At 39.1% G+C, this 17,033-nt stretch overlaps 1 protein-coding gene and 1 gene segment (V, D, J or C); both read left to right on the top strand.

The window, feature by feature from the left end:
- The first annotated feature begins 617 nt into the window (after positions 1-617).
- LOC107144089 lies at positions 618-2,167 on the top strand. The segment is given in 3 exon segments: positions 618-804; positions 1,003-1,428; positions 2,043-2,167. Coding segments are annotated over 3 exon segments (600 nt in total).
- Positions 2,168-2,762: 595 nt separating this feature from the next.
- LOC107148404 (poly(rC)-binding protein 2-like) lies at positions 2,763-4,792 on the top strand. Its single transcript, XM_048798841.1, is given in 2 exon segments — positions 2,763-3,366; positions 3,368-4,792. Coding segments are annotated over 2 exon segments (1,017 nt in total). The 5' UTR covers positions 2,763-3,004; the 3' UTR covers positions 4,023-4,792.
- The last annotated feature ends 12,241 nt before the right edge of the window (positions 4,793-17,033 follow it).

Raw genomic sequence — 17,033 nt, 5'->3', positions numbered from 1 at the left:
ACAGAATTGTGTAGTTATCACTACTAATAGCAGTACATTAGGGCTACAAAACAACTCTGTGTGATACAGTTATGGTAGACATGTCATTATGTATTTGTCTCAACCAAAAGAATGAATGGTTCTGAGATTAAAACCTGATGTAAACTACGCATCCTGGATGACAATGATGTGTCTGTGCAGTTTCTTGAGTTATAACAAATGTATCTCTGTTGCATAACGTTGAGAGAGGGAGGCTATACATGTAGAGGTCATGGTCAGTTTGGGACTCAGGAGACATGATGTGAAATTATTCGTTAACAATAAAGTATTTCTCATGTGATTTTTGCCAAATTACATGACTGGCAAGGTAGGAACAAAGACAAAGTTTTTACTTTTCACCTTGGTATCATCTGTAGGGGCAAAAAATGTGTATGTAAACCAAAAGATATATGACCATGTTAGCCCATGACTATAGTTCATAATAATTTTACGTCCTCCATTTTTTTATCAAAGAATATACTGAAAATGATCCAACCCAATAAATTATAATAAGATAAAGCAGCTGCTCAGAGCTGTCAGGCATCTCCCACTATACAGGAAGCATGTGACAGGACCTAGGCAAACCTGCCCCATATCTGCTAACTGCATTTCCTGTTGGAGCAGATGCAGTGCATAGCCCAGTAACTTTGTTTGTACCTCTTGAGCACCAGGTGCAGAATTAAGATCTGGATTTGGGACAAAACATAGAGCATTTTTCTCAGGGAAGAGCTACCATTATGCTGGCCACCAGCCTGCTGGGAGCAGCCATCGCCTCCATCTGTCTTGGTAAGGATGTGCACAAGCACAGGGCTCAGGCTCTTCTCAGCCCTGAAGGTCCTGCAGAGAAGATCTTTGTTTCCTGATGAGGTTCTGAGGGATGAATCAAAGGCAATGGGTCAGAGCACTGGGTCCTCAGTCACTTCATCTTTTTGACTCTCATAGTTCCAGATAAAGGATTAATCTATTTCTTCTTCTCTCCTGCAGGAACCAGCATGGCCCAGAAGGTAATTCAAGCTCAGACTGCAATTTCTGTGGTGGAGAAGGAGGCTGTGACCTTGGACTGTGTGTATGAAACCAGCGATCCTTCTTATTATTTATTCTGGTACAAACAACTACCCAGTGGGAAATTGACTTTCCTTATTCGTCAGGACTCTTACAATAAGCAAAATGCATCAGAGGGTCGCTATTCCCTCAACTTCCAGAAGGCATCCAGTTCCATCCAGCTCACCATCACAGCCTCACAGCTCATGGATGCAGCAGTGTATTTCTGTGCCCTGAGAGAAGCCACAGTGAGAGGGCTGCCTGTGGGAGTCCCACAAAAACCTCAAGAAGAGCTAGGGCCTCTGGGGGGAGACCCCACCACAGACAGGGAGGAGCAGGTCTGTGTCAGCACAGGTGGGGGTTTGGCAAGTAAAACTGAGTGCAGTTCATATAGAATGTCCAGATGGTCATTTGTTAAAAGGATATATAGCTCCTGTTCTATGCAATAGATTGAGATAGAATGCGTAGCACATATTTTTATAGCATATGCAAAAATTATTTTCAAAATAAAATTTAAGACGACTTATTAATCTTGTATTGGTGTTATTGAAACAAAGATTTCAAATTGCCTTCATACCAAATGGATGATTTTATTGATGAGTAGTTGAATTATTAGAATCATAAATGCATTTATGCATTCATTAGTATGTAAATGCTTTAATCAATTTATAAAACAAATGCCCTTTTTTTGAGAAAATTTTTCTCAGTTTTTGTCAAAAATAATCAGATAAATTGCTAATCAATCAGGTAGATTAAATTATTTAATTTAGAACTTTTCCCATAATCATACTAGCATCCTTTTTTACAAGGAGAGTGTGTTTGAAATGTTCCCAAAGTTACCACTGTCTGGCTTCTCTCTTTTGTGATATGATTATGATTTTTAAAAAAAACATCTGTATCTATTGCTGCCTACAAAGAGAGATGATTAGTTGAAAATTAGTCCTGACCCATGGATTCTCTTGCCTTCATCCTTTCTCTTCAAGTTAATTCCAGTTTGAAGATGAGAAGAGATCAAGGCCAGATGACAGCTGTCATAGCAGCCAACACCAGAGTGTCTTTGCTAGTGTCAACTTCCAGACTAAACATAAAAATGTTCCCAGGTGTATAATCAGTGCTTAAGGACAAGGATTTTTTCTTTTCTTTTTCTCCATACATGTTTCAAAAACCTCTGAATTTAATTGCCATCCTTTATAATGGAGATATCATACTAAAAACAAGATTTCTTGTTCACCCAAAAACAAATGGGAGATCACTAATAATAGGCCCTCTGGGGTCAAGGTTGCATGTTCTGTTTTAACATGTAAAGATTTTAATTAATATTCATTTTATTTAAAAATATGCAAATTTATCATTAATTTCATAATATAAATTTGTCTAAATTTAAAATGTTAACTTATTGTTACAAAATTATTTTTATCTATAAGCAGATCCATAACACAGACAAATCTGAGTTAACATTTTATTTACATATGTCTGTTTTTCCCTATGACTTCATATATCACACTGTATATACCAGTCTAGAAACTTAAGTGTAGGTTATTAATTAAGGTACAATTAATTTGAAAGATGCTGAGTTTGTATGGTAGGTGTTAGGAAATCATTAGCTCCCCAGACCAGCAGAGGCAGCAGCCTGTGCCCTCTCCCGCCCGCCCGCCACCCGCCCCGTCCCGCCCCGCCCGGCCCCGGGGTCTCTTTCCCCCTTCCTCCTCCTCCTCCTCCATCCCCCCCCCTTCCTCCTCCGTCCGCCCGCGGCCCCCCCTTGCCTTCCCGCCCGCCCCTATTGTTCCGCCCCGGCTCCCCACCCCCCGCCTCCTGCCCTTCCCCTTCCTGCCAGCTCCCCTTTTCCCTTCAGTCGTCTCGCACCTGCAGTTTTTTGGCTTTCACCCCCCACCAGTGACCAAAGACTTGACCACTCAAAGTCCAGCTCCCCATAACACTGCTCGACATGGACACCGGTGTGATTGAAAGTGGATTAAATGTCACTCTCACCATTTGGCTACTTATGCATGGGAAGGAAGTTGGCAGTATCATCAAAAAGAAAGGCGAGTTGGTTAAGAAGATGCGCGAGGAGAGTGGTGCACGTATCAATATCTCAGAAGGGAATTGTCCTGAGAGAATTATCACTTTGGCTGGACCCACTAATGCCATCTTCAAAGCCTTTGTTATGATCATTGACAAACTGGAAGAGGACATCAGCAGCTCTATGACCAATTTTATAGCTGCTAGTAGACCCCCAGTCACTCTGAGGCTGGTGGTCCCTGCTAGTCAGTGTGGCTCTCTCATTGGAAAAGGTGATTTCAAGATTATGAGAGAGTACAGGGGCTCAAGTCCAGGTGACAGGGGTTATGCTCCCCAATTCAACTGAGCCGGCCATCACTATTGCTGGCATTCTGCAATCCATCATTGTGGGTGTCAAACAGATCTGCGTGGTCATGACCATCCCGTACCTGCCCAAGCCATCAAGTTCTCCAGTCATCTTTGCAGGTGGTCAGGACAGATACAGCACAGGCAGCGACAGTGTGAGCTTTCTCCACACCACCCCATCCATGTGCCTCAACCCTGACCTGGAGGGACCATCTCTAGAGGCTTATATCATTCAAGGACAGTATGCCATTCCACAGCCAGATTTGACCAAGCTGCACCAGTTGGCAATGCAACAATCTCATTTTCCTATGATGCATGGCAACACTGGATTCAGTGCAGGTTTGGATGCATCTGCTCAGACTACTTCTCATGAACTCACCATTCCAAACGATTTGATTGGCTGCATAATCGGGCGTCAAGGCGCCAAAATCAATGAGATCCATCAGATGTCTGGGGCGCAGATCAAAATTGCGAACCCAGTGGAAGGATCTACCGATAGGCAGGTTACCATCACTGGATCTGCTGCCAGCATTAGCCTGGCTCAGTATACAATCGATATCAGGCTTTCCTCGGAGACGGGTGGCATGGGGAGCAGCTAGAACAATGCAGATTCATCCATAATCCCTTTCTGCTGTTCACCACCACCCATGATCCATCTGTGTAGTTTCTGAACAGTCAGGGATTCCAGGTTTTAAATAGTTTGTAAATTTTCAGTTTCTACACACTTTATCATCCACTCGTGATTTTTTTAATTAAAGCGTTTTAATTCCTTTCTCTGTTCAGCTGTTAATGCTGAGATCCATATTTAGTTTTATAAGTCTTCTCCCAATTTTTTTTTTTTTTTTGGCCCATGAATTTTTATGTTTGTCATGGAAATATAAGAGTGGACTATTAATACATTTCAGTTTAGTTCTGTAATGTCAGGAATTTTTCAAAAAATAATTAAAAGATGGACTGGAGCTTTTTCTTTGTGAATAGAAACTGGATGCCACAGTGATTCATGTGGGTTTTATTCCTGTTGTCTTCCTGTTATTTTTGTACCTTTTATTCCTTACAGGACCCTGATTGGGTTTTGAATACAAGCCTTTATTGCAATTAAGATATTTTCTCCTGTTCACCACTCCCATGTTTTTTATTCACCCTCGATCCTTTCTTCCTACAACCCTGTATTTAGTTGCCCCTTGTGAAACCTTATGCCCAGATTGAGGATTAGACTTTGCTAGGACTTAACTGTAGAATAGGTGTGCAGTTCCATGGTTGGATGGTGCACACATGCATATACATGGAAGCAGTTGACCTGTATCTGGGATTCACCTTCATGGGAATATTTGTCCTTGTTCAAGCTTGCATATTTTAAATGAAAACTTAAGTCTCTAAAAAAAAAAAGAAAGAAAAAAGAAAATCATTAGCTAACAAGATATGATTTCTGCTTTATGGATTTCATATTCAGTGGGCTGTAGTGGTATCTGGTACAGAATAGCAGGCAAAAAGAACACTGAACTGAAGTTTTAGAGATCATTACATAAACAACCTATGTGACCTTAAGACAATTAACTTCTTTGAACCTCTGTTTTCTTAGTTGCAAGTGTAGAGGTTTAAAGTATGCAGTGGTATTGAAAAGTTCTTTACAAAATTCTGCTGGCCTCACAAAACACTTATTTCACTGTTGTTTGTTGTTGTTGTTGGTGGTGGTGGTGTTGTTTTTTTTTTTAGTTCCTAACAGTTTTTCGCTACCTCTCTATATTTGGAAGAAGACAACGGGTGCCACATAAACTTCCATCGTGCTCCACACATTGCAGGATAGTGTAACAGGAAAAACCAGAAGCCAGAGGGAGCTGAGAGAGAGGAGAGTGACCTGGGAAGTCACCTGCTACCAACACACAGGTGTTGCTCTTCTAGGTAGGTATGATGGAGAGGGAGAGGAAGAAGAAGAGGAGAAAGAGATGGAAGGAAGTAGAATGAGGAGGGGAAGGGAATGAGAAAAGAAGAGAGAGAAGGAGAAGAAATGATGAAATTGAGGGACCAGGAGAGGAAACAAAGGAAAGGAGAAGAAAGGAGGGAGGAAGTGAACAGTTATTCACTCATGAATAAATCAGCCTCTATTTAAATATGATGTTGTGTTCTCTTTCACAATTCATGAGACACACTTTCTTTCCTCTGTGTGGAAAATGCCCATTTGACAAACATAAGGTAACTGACATTTGCCAGCTAGCTGGAGCTCCAGATGACGCACGCAGCCTCTTGAGAAGTCCTAAGACAGATGAAGAGATGGGCATTTTAAATCATGGAAGTGCCAAGTGTTTCTTATAAAGTGAAGACAATTCCCTGTTCCTGAAGGAACTAAGAACTTTGTAAGTGTTTGGGGCTCCTTCAGCATCAGAGCCCTATCTAGAGCTGGGTTGCAAAGGCAAATGCTCACAGGTGTTTACAGGAGACTGGACATGAGTATGAATATCTAGATGTTTGAAAAAGGTGGGTGGGGGGGGTAGACTGATGCTGTGTTTATTTACACTGGACCTTAGTGTCAAAGGATGAAAGAAACTGACATGGTAAACTCCACATTCTCTTAAATAGAGTGGAGCCAATAGGTTATCCAATATTGAAGGTTTTTCACTTTGCCCCTGATTTCCATCTGAGTCAGGCTGCAAGCTTATTGTAGGTGGACAAGCCCGGTGAATGATAATGACTATAAGGCTCTAGCCCTGTTGCCTCCTCTACAGGTGTTCCCTGAAATTAGTCACCCTCATGCCCACATCTCAGAGGCTGTGGTTTTGCACATCTATCTCCACTGTAGGGTTGTGGCAGTATTCCTGGGATAAAAGTCGATATTAAAGTCAAAGGAAAGTAGCAACAATCAATAACCAAAATGCTTGGAGTGCTATTACATTCTCAGTGAACTGTCCAAGGTCCTGAACCACTTTGCTACTATGACTTCTGGGTGAGATCTGCTCTCATAAGCTTTATTTATTTTTTTTAAAGAAAATATGAAAGTAAATATTAGGCACATATTAAATGTATGCAAATAAGCTCTGAACTTCACCTCTTATCCCTCTCTACTTTTGTACCTGTTGCATTTGCTTTTCACCTGTTCCTAGTGCAGCCTGCTCTCCACCTTTATCCTTTTTGTGTTTGCCCTTGTCCCCACCTTGTTCCAGAGACAGTCACAGGTTCAACACTTCAGGGGTCCCCTCATCCTGAATGGCATCTTTGAAAGCTCTTCCACCTGACTCCTTAACTGAAATTTCCTTTTATTTGAGAAAGAGGAAAATTGCCCATCAGAGAGAAAAATCTGTGGGAGTAAATAACACAATGCCAAATATGTCCTTTGTTACCTGTAAAGTCTCACACCATTATTAAACTATGACCTTCAGCCTACCTCAGCATTTCCCAATAGAGAAGCAAAATTAGATGAATATGAAATACTACTCAACCCAATGGGCTTCCAGGAGAAAAAAATAAATATTCTTTGTTTCTTGTATACTATATTTGAAAAGATATTGCTGTCTAGATAGAATTATGAGTTCAATTCACAGTAAGTACAAAGGACAGAGAGATATATTAAACCTATCATAAGTATATCACAAGAAAAATTCATAGTGTGAAACATATTCTGCAGGACAAAAAACTCTGAATTTTTTCACATTAAGCTTCAGAGAATGAAATGGAATGAGGAGACCTAGAGTTTAAAGAGTCTGAAAATTAATCAATCATACTGTGTGTCCCTTAGGTGTACGCTGAATCAATCAAACTGTAAAATAATTGAAAATTGAACATACATTGAACATTCAATTGTATGAAGGGGCATTGTGAACATTTCAAGAAGTTCAAATTTAGAGATTTGCAGTAAAACTATCAATGAAAACAATTTTACACCTGGGACTTATAAAATGGTTCAGGGAAAAGTAGTTGGGTAATAAAGTGAAAGAAGTTTGGTCATAAATTAATAATTGATGAAAATGTGTGATGGATACATAGGGGTTAATTTCTCCATATTATACTTTCAAATATATTTGAAGTTATCCTTAATATCACTAAAAAATATGTTAGCTGGATTCAAACCCTATCATCATTTTTTTCCTTTCCTTCTTTTTTTTAATTGATTTTATATTTAAATACACAAAAGCAGAATATGTTACAATTTTATTACATATAGAGAGCAAAATTTTTCATATCTTTGTATATAAAGTATGTTCACACCAATTCATGTCTTTATACATATACTTTGGTTTGTTTTTGTTTTTTTTTTGCATTATGATTCTTTACACATATATACAACAATTTTTCACATCTCTGTATTTAAAGTACGTTGACACCTAATTTGTGTCTTCATGAATGTACTTTGGATAATGATGTTCATCACATTCCACCATCCTTGCTAATTCCCTGCCTCCTCCCTTTCCCTCCCTCCCCTCTTCCATATCTAGAATTCATCTACTTCTCCCATGTTCCTCCTCCCTACCCGACTATGAGTCAGCTTCCTTATATCAGAGAAAACATTTGGCATTTGTTTTTTTGGGATTGGCTAACTTCACTTAGCATTATCTTCTCCAACACCATCCATTTACCTGAAAATGCCATGATTTTATTCTCTTATTGCTGAGTAAAATTCCACTGTATATATGTACCACATTTTTTTTATCCATTCATCCAGTAAAGAGCATCTAGGTTGGCTCCCCAGTTAAGCTATTGTGAATTGTGCTGCTATAAACATTGATGTGGCTGTGTCCCTGTAGTATGCTGTTTTTAAGTCCTTTGGGTATAGTCCGAGGAGAGGGATAGCTGGGTCAAAAGGTGGTTCAATTTCCAGACATCCAAGGAATCTCTGTACAGCTTTCCATATTGGCTGCACCAATTTGCAGTCCCACCAGCAATGTATGAGTATGCCTTTTTCCCCACATCCTCACCAACACTTATTGTTGTTTGCCTTCATAATAGCTGGCATTCTGACTGGAGTGAGATGAAATCTTAGAGTAGTTTTGATTTGCATTTCTCTGATTTCTAGAGATGATGAACATTTTTTTCATATATTTGTTGATTGATTGTATATCCTCTTCTGAGAAGTGTATGTTCAGATCTTTGGCCCATTTGTTGATTGGGTTATTTGTTTTATCAGTGCTTAGTTTTTTGAGTTCTTTATATACCCTAGAGATTAGTGCTCTATCTGATGTGTGAGGGGTAAAGGTTTGCTCCCAGGATGTAGGCTCTCTTTTATCTCACAGATTGTTTCTTTTGCTGAGAAAAAACTTTTTAGTTTGATTGCATCCCATTTATTGATTCTTGGTTTTAGTTCTTGCACTATAGGAGTCTTATTAAGGAAGTTGAGGCCTAATCCCACATGATAAAGATTAAGGCCTACTTTTTCTTCTATTAGACGCAGAGTCTTTGGTTCAATTCCTAGTTCTTTGATCCATTTTGAGTTAAGTTTTGTGCATGGTGAAAGATAGGGGTTTAATTTCATTTTGTTGCATATGGATCTCCAGTTTTCTCAACTCCACTTGTTGAAGATGCTATCTTTTATCCAGTGAATGTTTTTGGCACCTTTGTATAATATGAGATAATTGTAATTTTGTGGGTCAGTCTCTGTGTCCTCTATTCTGTACCATTGGTCTACCAGTCTGTTTTGGTGCCAATACCATGCTGTCTGGTATAGTGATGCCACCTGCATTGCTCTTCCTGCTAAGGATTGCTTTAGCTATTCTGGATCTCTTAATTTTTAGATGAATTTCATGATTGATTTTTTTTTTATTTCTATGAGGAATGCCATTGGAATTTTGATCAGGATTACATTAAATCTGTATAGTGCTTTTGGAAGTATGGTAATTTTGATAATACTAATTCTGCCTATCCAAGAGCAAGGTAGATCCTTCCATCTTCTTAGGTCTTCTTTGATTTCTCTCTTTAGGATTCTATAGTTTTCATTGTATAGATCTTTCACCTCTTTCATTAAGTTGATTCCCAAGTATCTTTTTTTTTTTTGAGGTTATTGTGAATGGGGTAGTTTTTCTCATTTCCTTCTCAGAGACTTTGTCACTGATATACAGAAATGCCTTTGATTTATGGGTGTTGATTTTATATCCTGCTACTTTGCTGAATTAATTTAGTAGTTCTAGAAGTTTTCTGGTGGAGTTTTTTGGGTCTTCCAGGAATAGAATCATATCTTCAGCAAACAATGCTAGTTTAAGTTCTTCTTTTTCTATACTTATCCCTTTAATTTCTTTCATCTGTCTAATTGCTCTGGCTAGTGTTTCAAGAATAATGTTGAATAGAAGTGGTGATAGAGGGCATCCCTGTCTTGTTCCGGTTTTTAGAGGTAATGCCTTCAATTTTTCTCCATTTAGAATGATGTTTGCCTGGGGCTTAGCGTAGATAGCCTTTACAATGTTGACATATGTTCCTGTTATCCCTAGTTTTCTAGTGTTTTGAACACAAAGGGGTGCTGTATTTTGTCAAATGCTTTTTCTGCATCTATCGAGATGATCATATGATTTTTATCTTTAAGTCTATTGATGTGATGAATTACATTTATTGATTTCCATATGTTGAACCAACCTTGCATTCCTGGGGTGAATCACAATTGATCATGGTGCACTATCATTTTGTTATGATTTGTATTCGATTTGCCAGGATTTTATTGAGAATTTTTGCATCTATATTCATTAGATATATTTGTCTGAAGTTTTCTTTCTTTGATCTGTCTTTGCCAGGTTTTCGGATGAGGGTGATATTGGTCTCATAGAATGAGTTTGGAATTACTGCCTCTTTTTCTATTTCCTGAAACAAATTGAAGAGTATTAGTATTAGTTCTTCTTTAAAGGTCTTATAGAACTTGGCTGTGTATCCATCCGGTCCTGGGCTTTTCTTGGTTGGTAAGCTTTTGATGGCTTCTTCTATTTCCTCACTTGATATTGGTCTGTTTAAATTGTGTATATTTTCTTGACTCAATCTGGGCAAATCGTATGACTTAAGAAATTTTTCAATGCCTTCAATGTCTTCTATTTTATTGAAGTATAAGTTTTCAAAATAATTTCTAATTATCCTCTGTATTTCAGTAGTGTCTGTCGTGATATTACCTTTTTCATCACATATGCTGATAATTTGAGTTCTCTCCTTCTCTTTGTTAGCATGGCTAAGGGTCTGTCAATTTTATTTATTTTTTCAAAGAACCAACTTTTTGTTTTGTCAATTTTTTCAATTGTTTCCCTTGTTTTGATTTCATTGATTTCAGTTCTGATTTTAATTATTTCTTGCCTTCTACTGTTTTTGCTGCTGGTTTGTTCTTCTTTTTCTAGGGCTTTGAGATGTAGTGTGAGGTCATTTATTTGTTGACTTTTTCTTCTTTTAAGGAATGAACTTCATGAAATGAATTTTCCTCTTAGTACTGATTTCATAGTGTTCCAGAGATTTCAATAAATTGTGACTATGTTCTCATTTACATCTAAGAATTTTTTGATCTCATCCTTGATGACTTCTGTGACCCATTGTTCATTCAGTACCATATTGTTTAGTCTTCTGGTGATGGAGAAATTTTTATTTTTTATTGTGTCATTGATTTCCAATTTTATTCCATTATGATCTGATAAAATGCATGGTAGCATCTCTATTTTTTTGTATTTGCTAAGAGTTGCTTTGTCACATAGTATATGATCTATTTTTGAGAAGGATCCATGTGCTGCTAAGAAGAAAATGTATCCACTTGATGCAGGTTGAAATATTTTATATATGTCAGTTAAGTCTAACTTACTGATTGTGTTATTGAGTTCTATAGTTTCTTTATTCAACTTTTGTTTGGAAAATCTATCCAGTGGTGAGAGAGGTGTGTTAAAGTCACCCAAGATTATTGTGTTGTGCTCAGTTTGACTCTTGAGCTTGAGAAGAGTTTGTTTGATGAACATAGCCTCACCATTGTTTAGGGCATATATATATTTATGATTGTTATGACTTGTTGGTGTATGGTTCCTTGAGCAGTATGTAATATCTATCTTTATCCCTTTTGATTAACCTTGGCTTGAAGTTTATTTTATTTAATATGAGTATGGAAACCCTTGCTTGATTCCATAGTCCATGTGAGTGGTATGATTTTTCCCAACCTTTCACCTTCATTCTGTGTATGTCTTTTCCTATCAGATGAGTCTCCTGGAGGCAGCATATTGTTGCATGTTTTTTTTTTTAAATCCAATCTGATAGCCTATTTCTTTTGATTGGTGAGTTTAAGCCATTAACATTTAGGATTACTATTGAGACATGGTTTGTATTTCCAGCCATATTTGTTTGTTTTTGTTATTTAACTTGTCTTGGTTTTCCTCTTTGATGAGTTTTTCCTTTAGTGTACTACCTCCCTCTGTTGATTTTCATTGTTGTTTTTCATTTCCTCTTCATGGAATATTTTGCCAAGGATGTTTTGTAGTGCTGGTTTTGTAGCTATAAATTCTTTTAACTTTTGTTTATTGTGGAAAGTTTTCATTCCATCTTCAAATCTAAAGCTCAATTTTGTTGGATACAAGATTTTTGGTTGGCACCCATTATTTTTCAGAGCTTGATATATGTTGTTCCAGGATATTCTAGCTTTCAGGGTCTGTGTTGAAAAATCTGCCATTATCCTAATTGGTTTTCCCTTATGTGTAATCTGATTCCTTTCTCTTGTGGCTTTTAAAAATTATCTCCTTTGTCTCTATATTGGGCATTTTCATTATAATGTGCCTTGGTGTGGATCTGTTGTTATTTTTTACATTAGGCAACCTGTAGGCTTCTTGAATTTTGATTTCCAATTCATTCTTCATGTTTGAAAAGTTTTTTGATATTATTTCATTAAATAGAATGTCCATTCCTTTAGTTTGGACCTCCATGCCTTCCTCTATGCCAATAACTCTTAAATCTGGTCTTTTTATACTATCCCATAATTCTTGGATATTCTGCTCATGGTTTCTTATCATTTTCAATGTGTGGTCTATGTTCTTTTCAAGATGATTTATTTGATCTTCATTGTCTGATATCCTATCTTCTAAGTGGTCTATTCTGTGGGTGATGCTTTCATTTGAGTTTTTAATTTGGTTCATTATTTTTTTTTCATTTCAAGAATTTCTGGGGTTTTTTTTTGTTGTTGTTTGTTTGTTTGTTTGTTTGTTTTTGTGGAACCTCTATCTCCCTGTTGAGGTGATCTTTTGCTTCTTGGATTTGTTTATGTACTTCATTGTTGAAGTGATTTTCACTGCCTGTATTTGTTCTCTTGTGTATTATTTGAGATCCCAAAACATTTTAACCATGTATATCCTGAAATCTTTTTCTGTCATTTTTTTCTGCTGTAGCTGCCAATGCTTCTAATGATGTGTTGTCTTGCTTTGTTTGTGGTTCTTTCTTCTCTTGTCTTTTTGTGTTGCTCATGTGTCTTCCTTTCCAGCTCTGTGGATCTGGTGTGTTATTGTTTTTACCCTAAACATTTGTAGTGTTCTTGTAGGGTTCCAAGATCTCTCCTTTGTGGGGAAGGACAATGTTAACAGATCCCAATGTCAACAATACATAACCTATAAACAAATTGTTCTTATTAAGACATTTACAGTTTAGTCTCAATGTCCAGAAATGTTGGATTCAATTATTATTTAAAATATAATCAGTAGTTTCATAAAAAGATTTACAGTTTCTGGTGGTGGACAATGAACTGGGGGCCAGGCATAAGACAAAATATTGAGGGGAGAATATGTGATGGTATAGGGTTAATATATCTTAGGAAATATAAAGGAGAAATCTAGTGAAGAGGGTTAGTAGAAGGAGAATAGATAGGAGGTAATTTGGGGTAGACAATTACGTTGGAAGACAGTAGAATACATAAAACAAACACACATATGTTTTTAGAAAAATACAGGATGTTAAAATAGTATAATTTGGAGGGTGGAGGAAGAAAAAAAGAGAAAAGTGGGAAAGAAAGAAAAAAGAGAGAGAAAAAAAAGGAAAAAGGGGGGCTTATGCAATTCCTCTATATTATATTATTCAGGTGACTTAGTCCTGAAAGTCCTAGTTCATGCAAAGTTCTTGGTTTTACATATGTTGGAGATGTGAGGGCCTTAGGATAGAAGGGTAGAAGAGAAAGAAGTAAAGAAAAAAAATACTCTTAGAGATCTGTTTCTTTCTTTCCTCATCCAGTAGGTATCTCTGCCCCCAGGATGGTGTAGGTAGCCAGGATGTGAAGACTGAACCTGGTGTGGAGCATCTGGAAGTGGGGATTGCTACCCACCAGTCCCTGCAAGGAAATAGCTCCTCATGAGTCTTCTTTTGTGACCACTCATCTGACTTGAGTCCCCAGTATCTTCTCCCTCCCTTGCTTGGAGATTTCCCAAATCTTGATCTCTCCTTTGTGCTTAAAACTTTAGTCCCCTCCCCAGTCTTATTTATCAGGTCCCAACTCTGGGACCTCTGACCCCCAGGCTCACACCAGGTGGGTGGCGCCTTGTTCCCATTGCACTCCTGAATGACTGACAGCTGATCTTGTATTGGGTGGCCACTGTGCCTGGGAAATGCTGTTGGGGAGGAGGGAAGAATTGGAAATCAGGTACCTGCTCAGATGGCAATCCAATCTGATAGCCACGCCAACCACAAAATGGCAAGGGAGGTTTTCCAAGATGGTGTCTGTCTGCTTCAAGCGCTGGAGTGTCTGGTGATATGGGGGAGCTGGGCTGTGGCCTTGTGCTGTGTATAGGTAGCAGCCAAGTGATCTGTGTGGGAGTGGAGTGCAGTCTGGAGTTCTGCAGAGGTGCTGATAGTTGTTTCTGCTATGCCGCTTGTGAGCTGTGTGTGATCTAGAACTGTGGGCTTTGGGTCCGGTGTCTGGAGACTTACTTGAGCCCAGAGGCTCTGATTTCTGCACTGGTAGTTGCAGCACTGGTGATTTCTGCGAAAATCCACTGGTCCCTGGAGATCTGATCTGGGAACTGCCCCCACCTAATATAGAGAGAAAGTTGAGCCAAGATGGCAGCGGTCTGCTTTCAGTGCTGGGGTGTCTGATGAAGTTGGTGGAGTTGGGTGATGGTGTTGTACTGTGGGTAGGTAGCAGCTGAGTGACCTGTGTGGGAGCAGAGTGAAGTCTTGGCAATCTGCAGATGTGTGCATACATGATTCTGCTAAGGTGTTTGCCAAGTCTTGCATGGACTGGAACTTCAGGCTTTGGGTCCTGCTCGAACACTGAGGCCTGGAGCCCTGCACAGGGTCACAATGCTGGTGATTTCTGCAGAGACCAGCTGTATAGGGGTCCTCTAACACTCTCAGAAATGCAGTATTCTGATTAGTTGAGATCTGGATCACAGAGCAACACAGAATGCTGCCTCCCTCTGGTCTACCATCTTGAAGAAGCCTCAAACCCTATCATCTTGATTGCAGAATAACCTTTGACATATTCTTTAACTTGGTGGTGCCCCATTTGTAAAATGGTGATATATTACCTATCATGTGGAGTTGAGTTGGGAATCAAAATCATAAGTCTACATTAGGTATATTGATCTATATCAGTTATACATACATAATATATGAACATCAATATAAACTATTATATATTCAGACACTATGTATATGTGTGCTAAGAGCCACAGCCAAGTAATGTGATGCATGGCATTTTTGGTTGAAAGGTGATTGGAGCAAGCCATTGAGATGATATGATTATGTTAAGATCTGCATTCATATGGATATTGGACTCCTGCTGTCCACCTCGGCCTGCTACAGGACTCCTGGAGAGTTCCCATTGGTTGGCTAAGTGCGGTAGGAGGGAATTCTGGAGGAGGGACTTCCTGTTGGGGTCCAGGAGAACGCGGCGTGGGTAGGACGGCAATCTGGCCGGGAGCGTACGGGGCATTGGCGGCAGTTTCAAAAAATAAAGTTTGTTCCTGCTTCAGTGGCTTGTGATTTGTGCCCAGCCAGACTGCGGCAATTGGTGGCCCGTTCAGGGGACGCCTGAAGCTTGGAGGTGAGTAAAATTGCTCACCCCTGAGGGAAGGCAAGAGAATGGGTGACCATTTCAAAAAACAATGTGTTCTTGTTTTGATTTATTTTGTTTTTGTTTCAAGCTGTCTATCCCTAGAACTTTCTCAGGCAAACTGGGAAAAATGGTTGGCTCAAGGTTTGAAGTTGTTAGGCCGTGAGAAAGAGAAAATTGATACAATGATTTTTTATTCCGTTTTTGTTTCATTCTGTTTCAGTTTTGTTTTATGTTATCTTATTGGGTTGCGTTACCTTTATAGCAGATTAGAAATTAGTAAAAAATAACAAACCAAAAGACTGTTAAGAAAATTGTTAGAGGTCCAGACTATGGTAGAAAACATGTTAGGTCAAACAAAAGAGAAGGTCTCTCGAGCTAGTCAGACAGAGGAAAATTTAAAGGAAGAAAGCTTGAAAGACAAACAACCATCAGGGGGGGAGCTACAACAGGAGGCTGCTACTAACTCCGTTCTATCACCAGAGGGCGTAATTCAACCAACAGCTCCATCTACAGCTGAGTGGCCCTCAACCCCCGTAATTGATGGACAGAATCCTGAGGCAGGACCTCAAAGATTAGCATGCCCTGTACTTGAGCAGGCAGGAGGGCAACGAATTCACAATGATTTAGATTTCAAAACAGTGAAGCAATTAAAGGAGGCTATAACAACCTATGGTCCGCAAGCACACTTTACTGTGAGCATGGTCGAATCCATTACCAACTTGGACATGATGCCAGAAGATTAGGCTAACATGGGTCGATCTGTGCTAAATGGAGGACAATATTTGTTATGGAAGGTTGCCAATGAGGAATTTTGCACGGAGACAGCTAGGCGAAATGCAGCAGCCAGTTACTCTCAAAGAAATCTAGATATGTTGTTAGGAAAAGGACCTTATGAGGGTCAATGGCAACAAATTGAATATGATCCTGGTATATACGCACAAATTGCTGTAGATGCAGTTAGGGCATGGAAAACTTTACAGGGGCATGGAGATTTACAAGGACAATTATCTAAGGTAATACAAGGAACTAATGAACTTTACGCTGAATTTGTAGACAGGCTTATTCAAATGGCTTCCAGAATTTTGGGGGATACAGAAAAAGCAATGCCATTTATAAAACAACTGGCTTATGACCAAGCAAATCGTTGCTGCAGAGAGGTCATTAGACCATGGAGACATGAAGATTTAAATACATATATTAAATTATGTAGAGACATTAGTGAACAAGGGCAAGTCTTGGCAGCAGTACAACAGGCTTTAGATGGCAGGCCAAAAACATGCTACAATTGTGAACAAACAGGACATTTTAAAAGGAGTTGCCCCATAGGAGGAGGGTTTAACAAAGCTAGGTATCAAAGGAATAGAATACCGGGTATTTGCCCACGATGCCGTACAGGGAGACATTGGGCTAATGAATGCCGTTCTCAAACCACCATAGAGGGTACTCTGTTATCAAAAAATGGACAAGGACCAACCAAGTGTTTACTCATGATATCGTGGAGAAAGGCATCAGGTTCCATTGCCAAAAAACGGACTGGGTGGCCCAATGCTCCGGGCCCCACAAGCACAAATATACAGGGCAATGGAGGAACCCAGCAACGCCATCAGAGTAGTGCCCAGGACACATTATCCATTAAATCCCTCATCAGACAAAC

Source organism: Marmota marmota, unplaced genomic scaffold (assembly GCF_001458135.2).
Source record: "Marmota marmota marmota unplaced genomic scaffold, marMar, whole genome shotgun sequence".
Lineage (NCBI taxonomy): Eukaryota > Metazoa > Chordata > Mammalia > Rodentia > Sciuridae > Marmota > Marmota marmota.
Note: the sequence above shows the minus strand (reverse complement) of the source record. Positions and strands in the feature narration are given on the sequence as shown.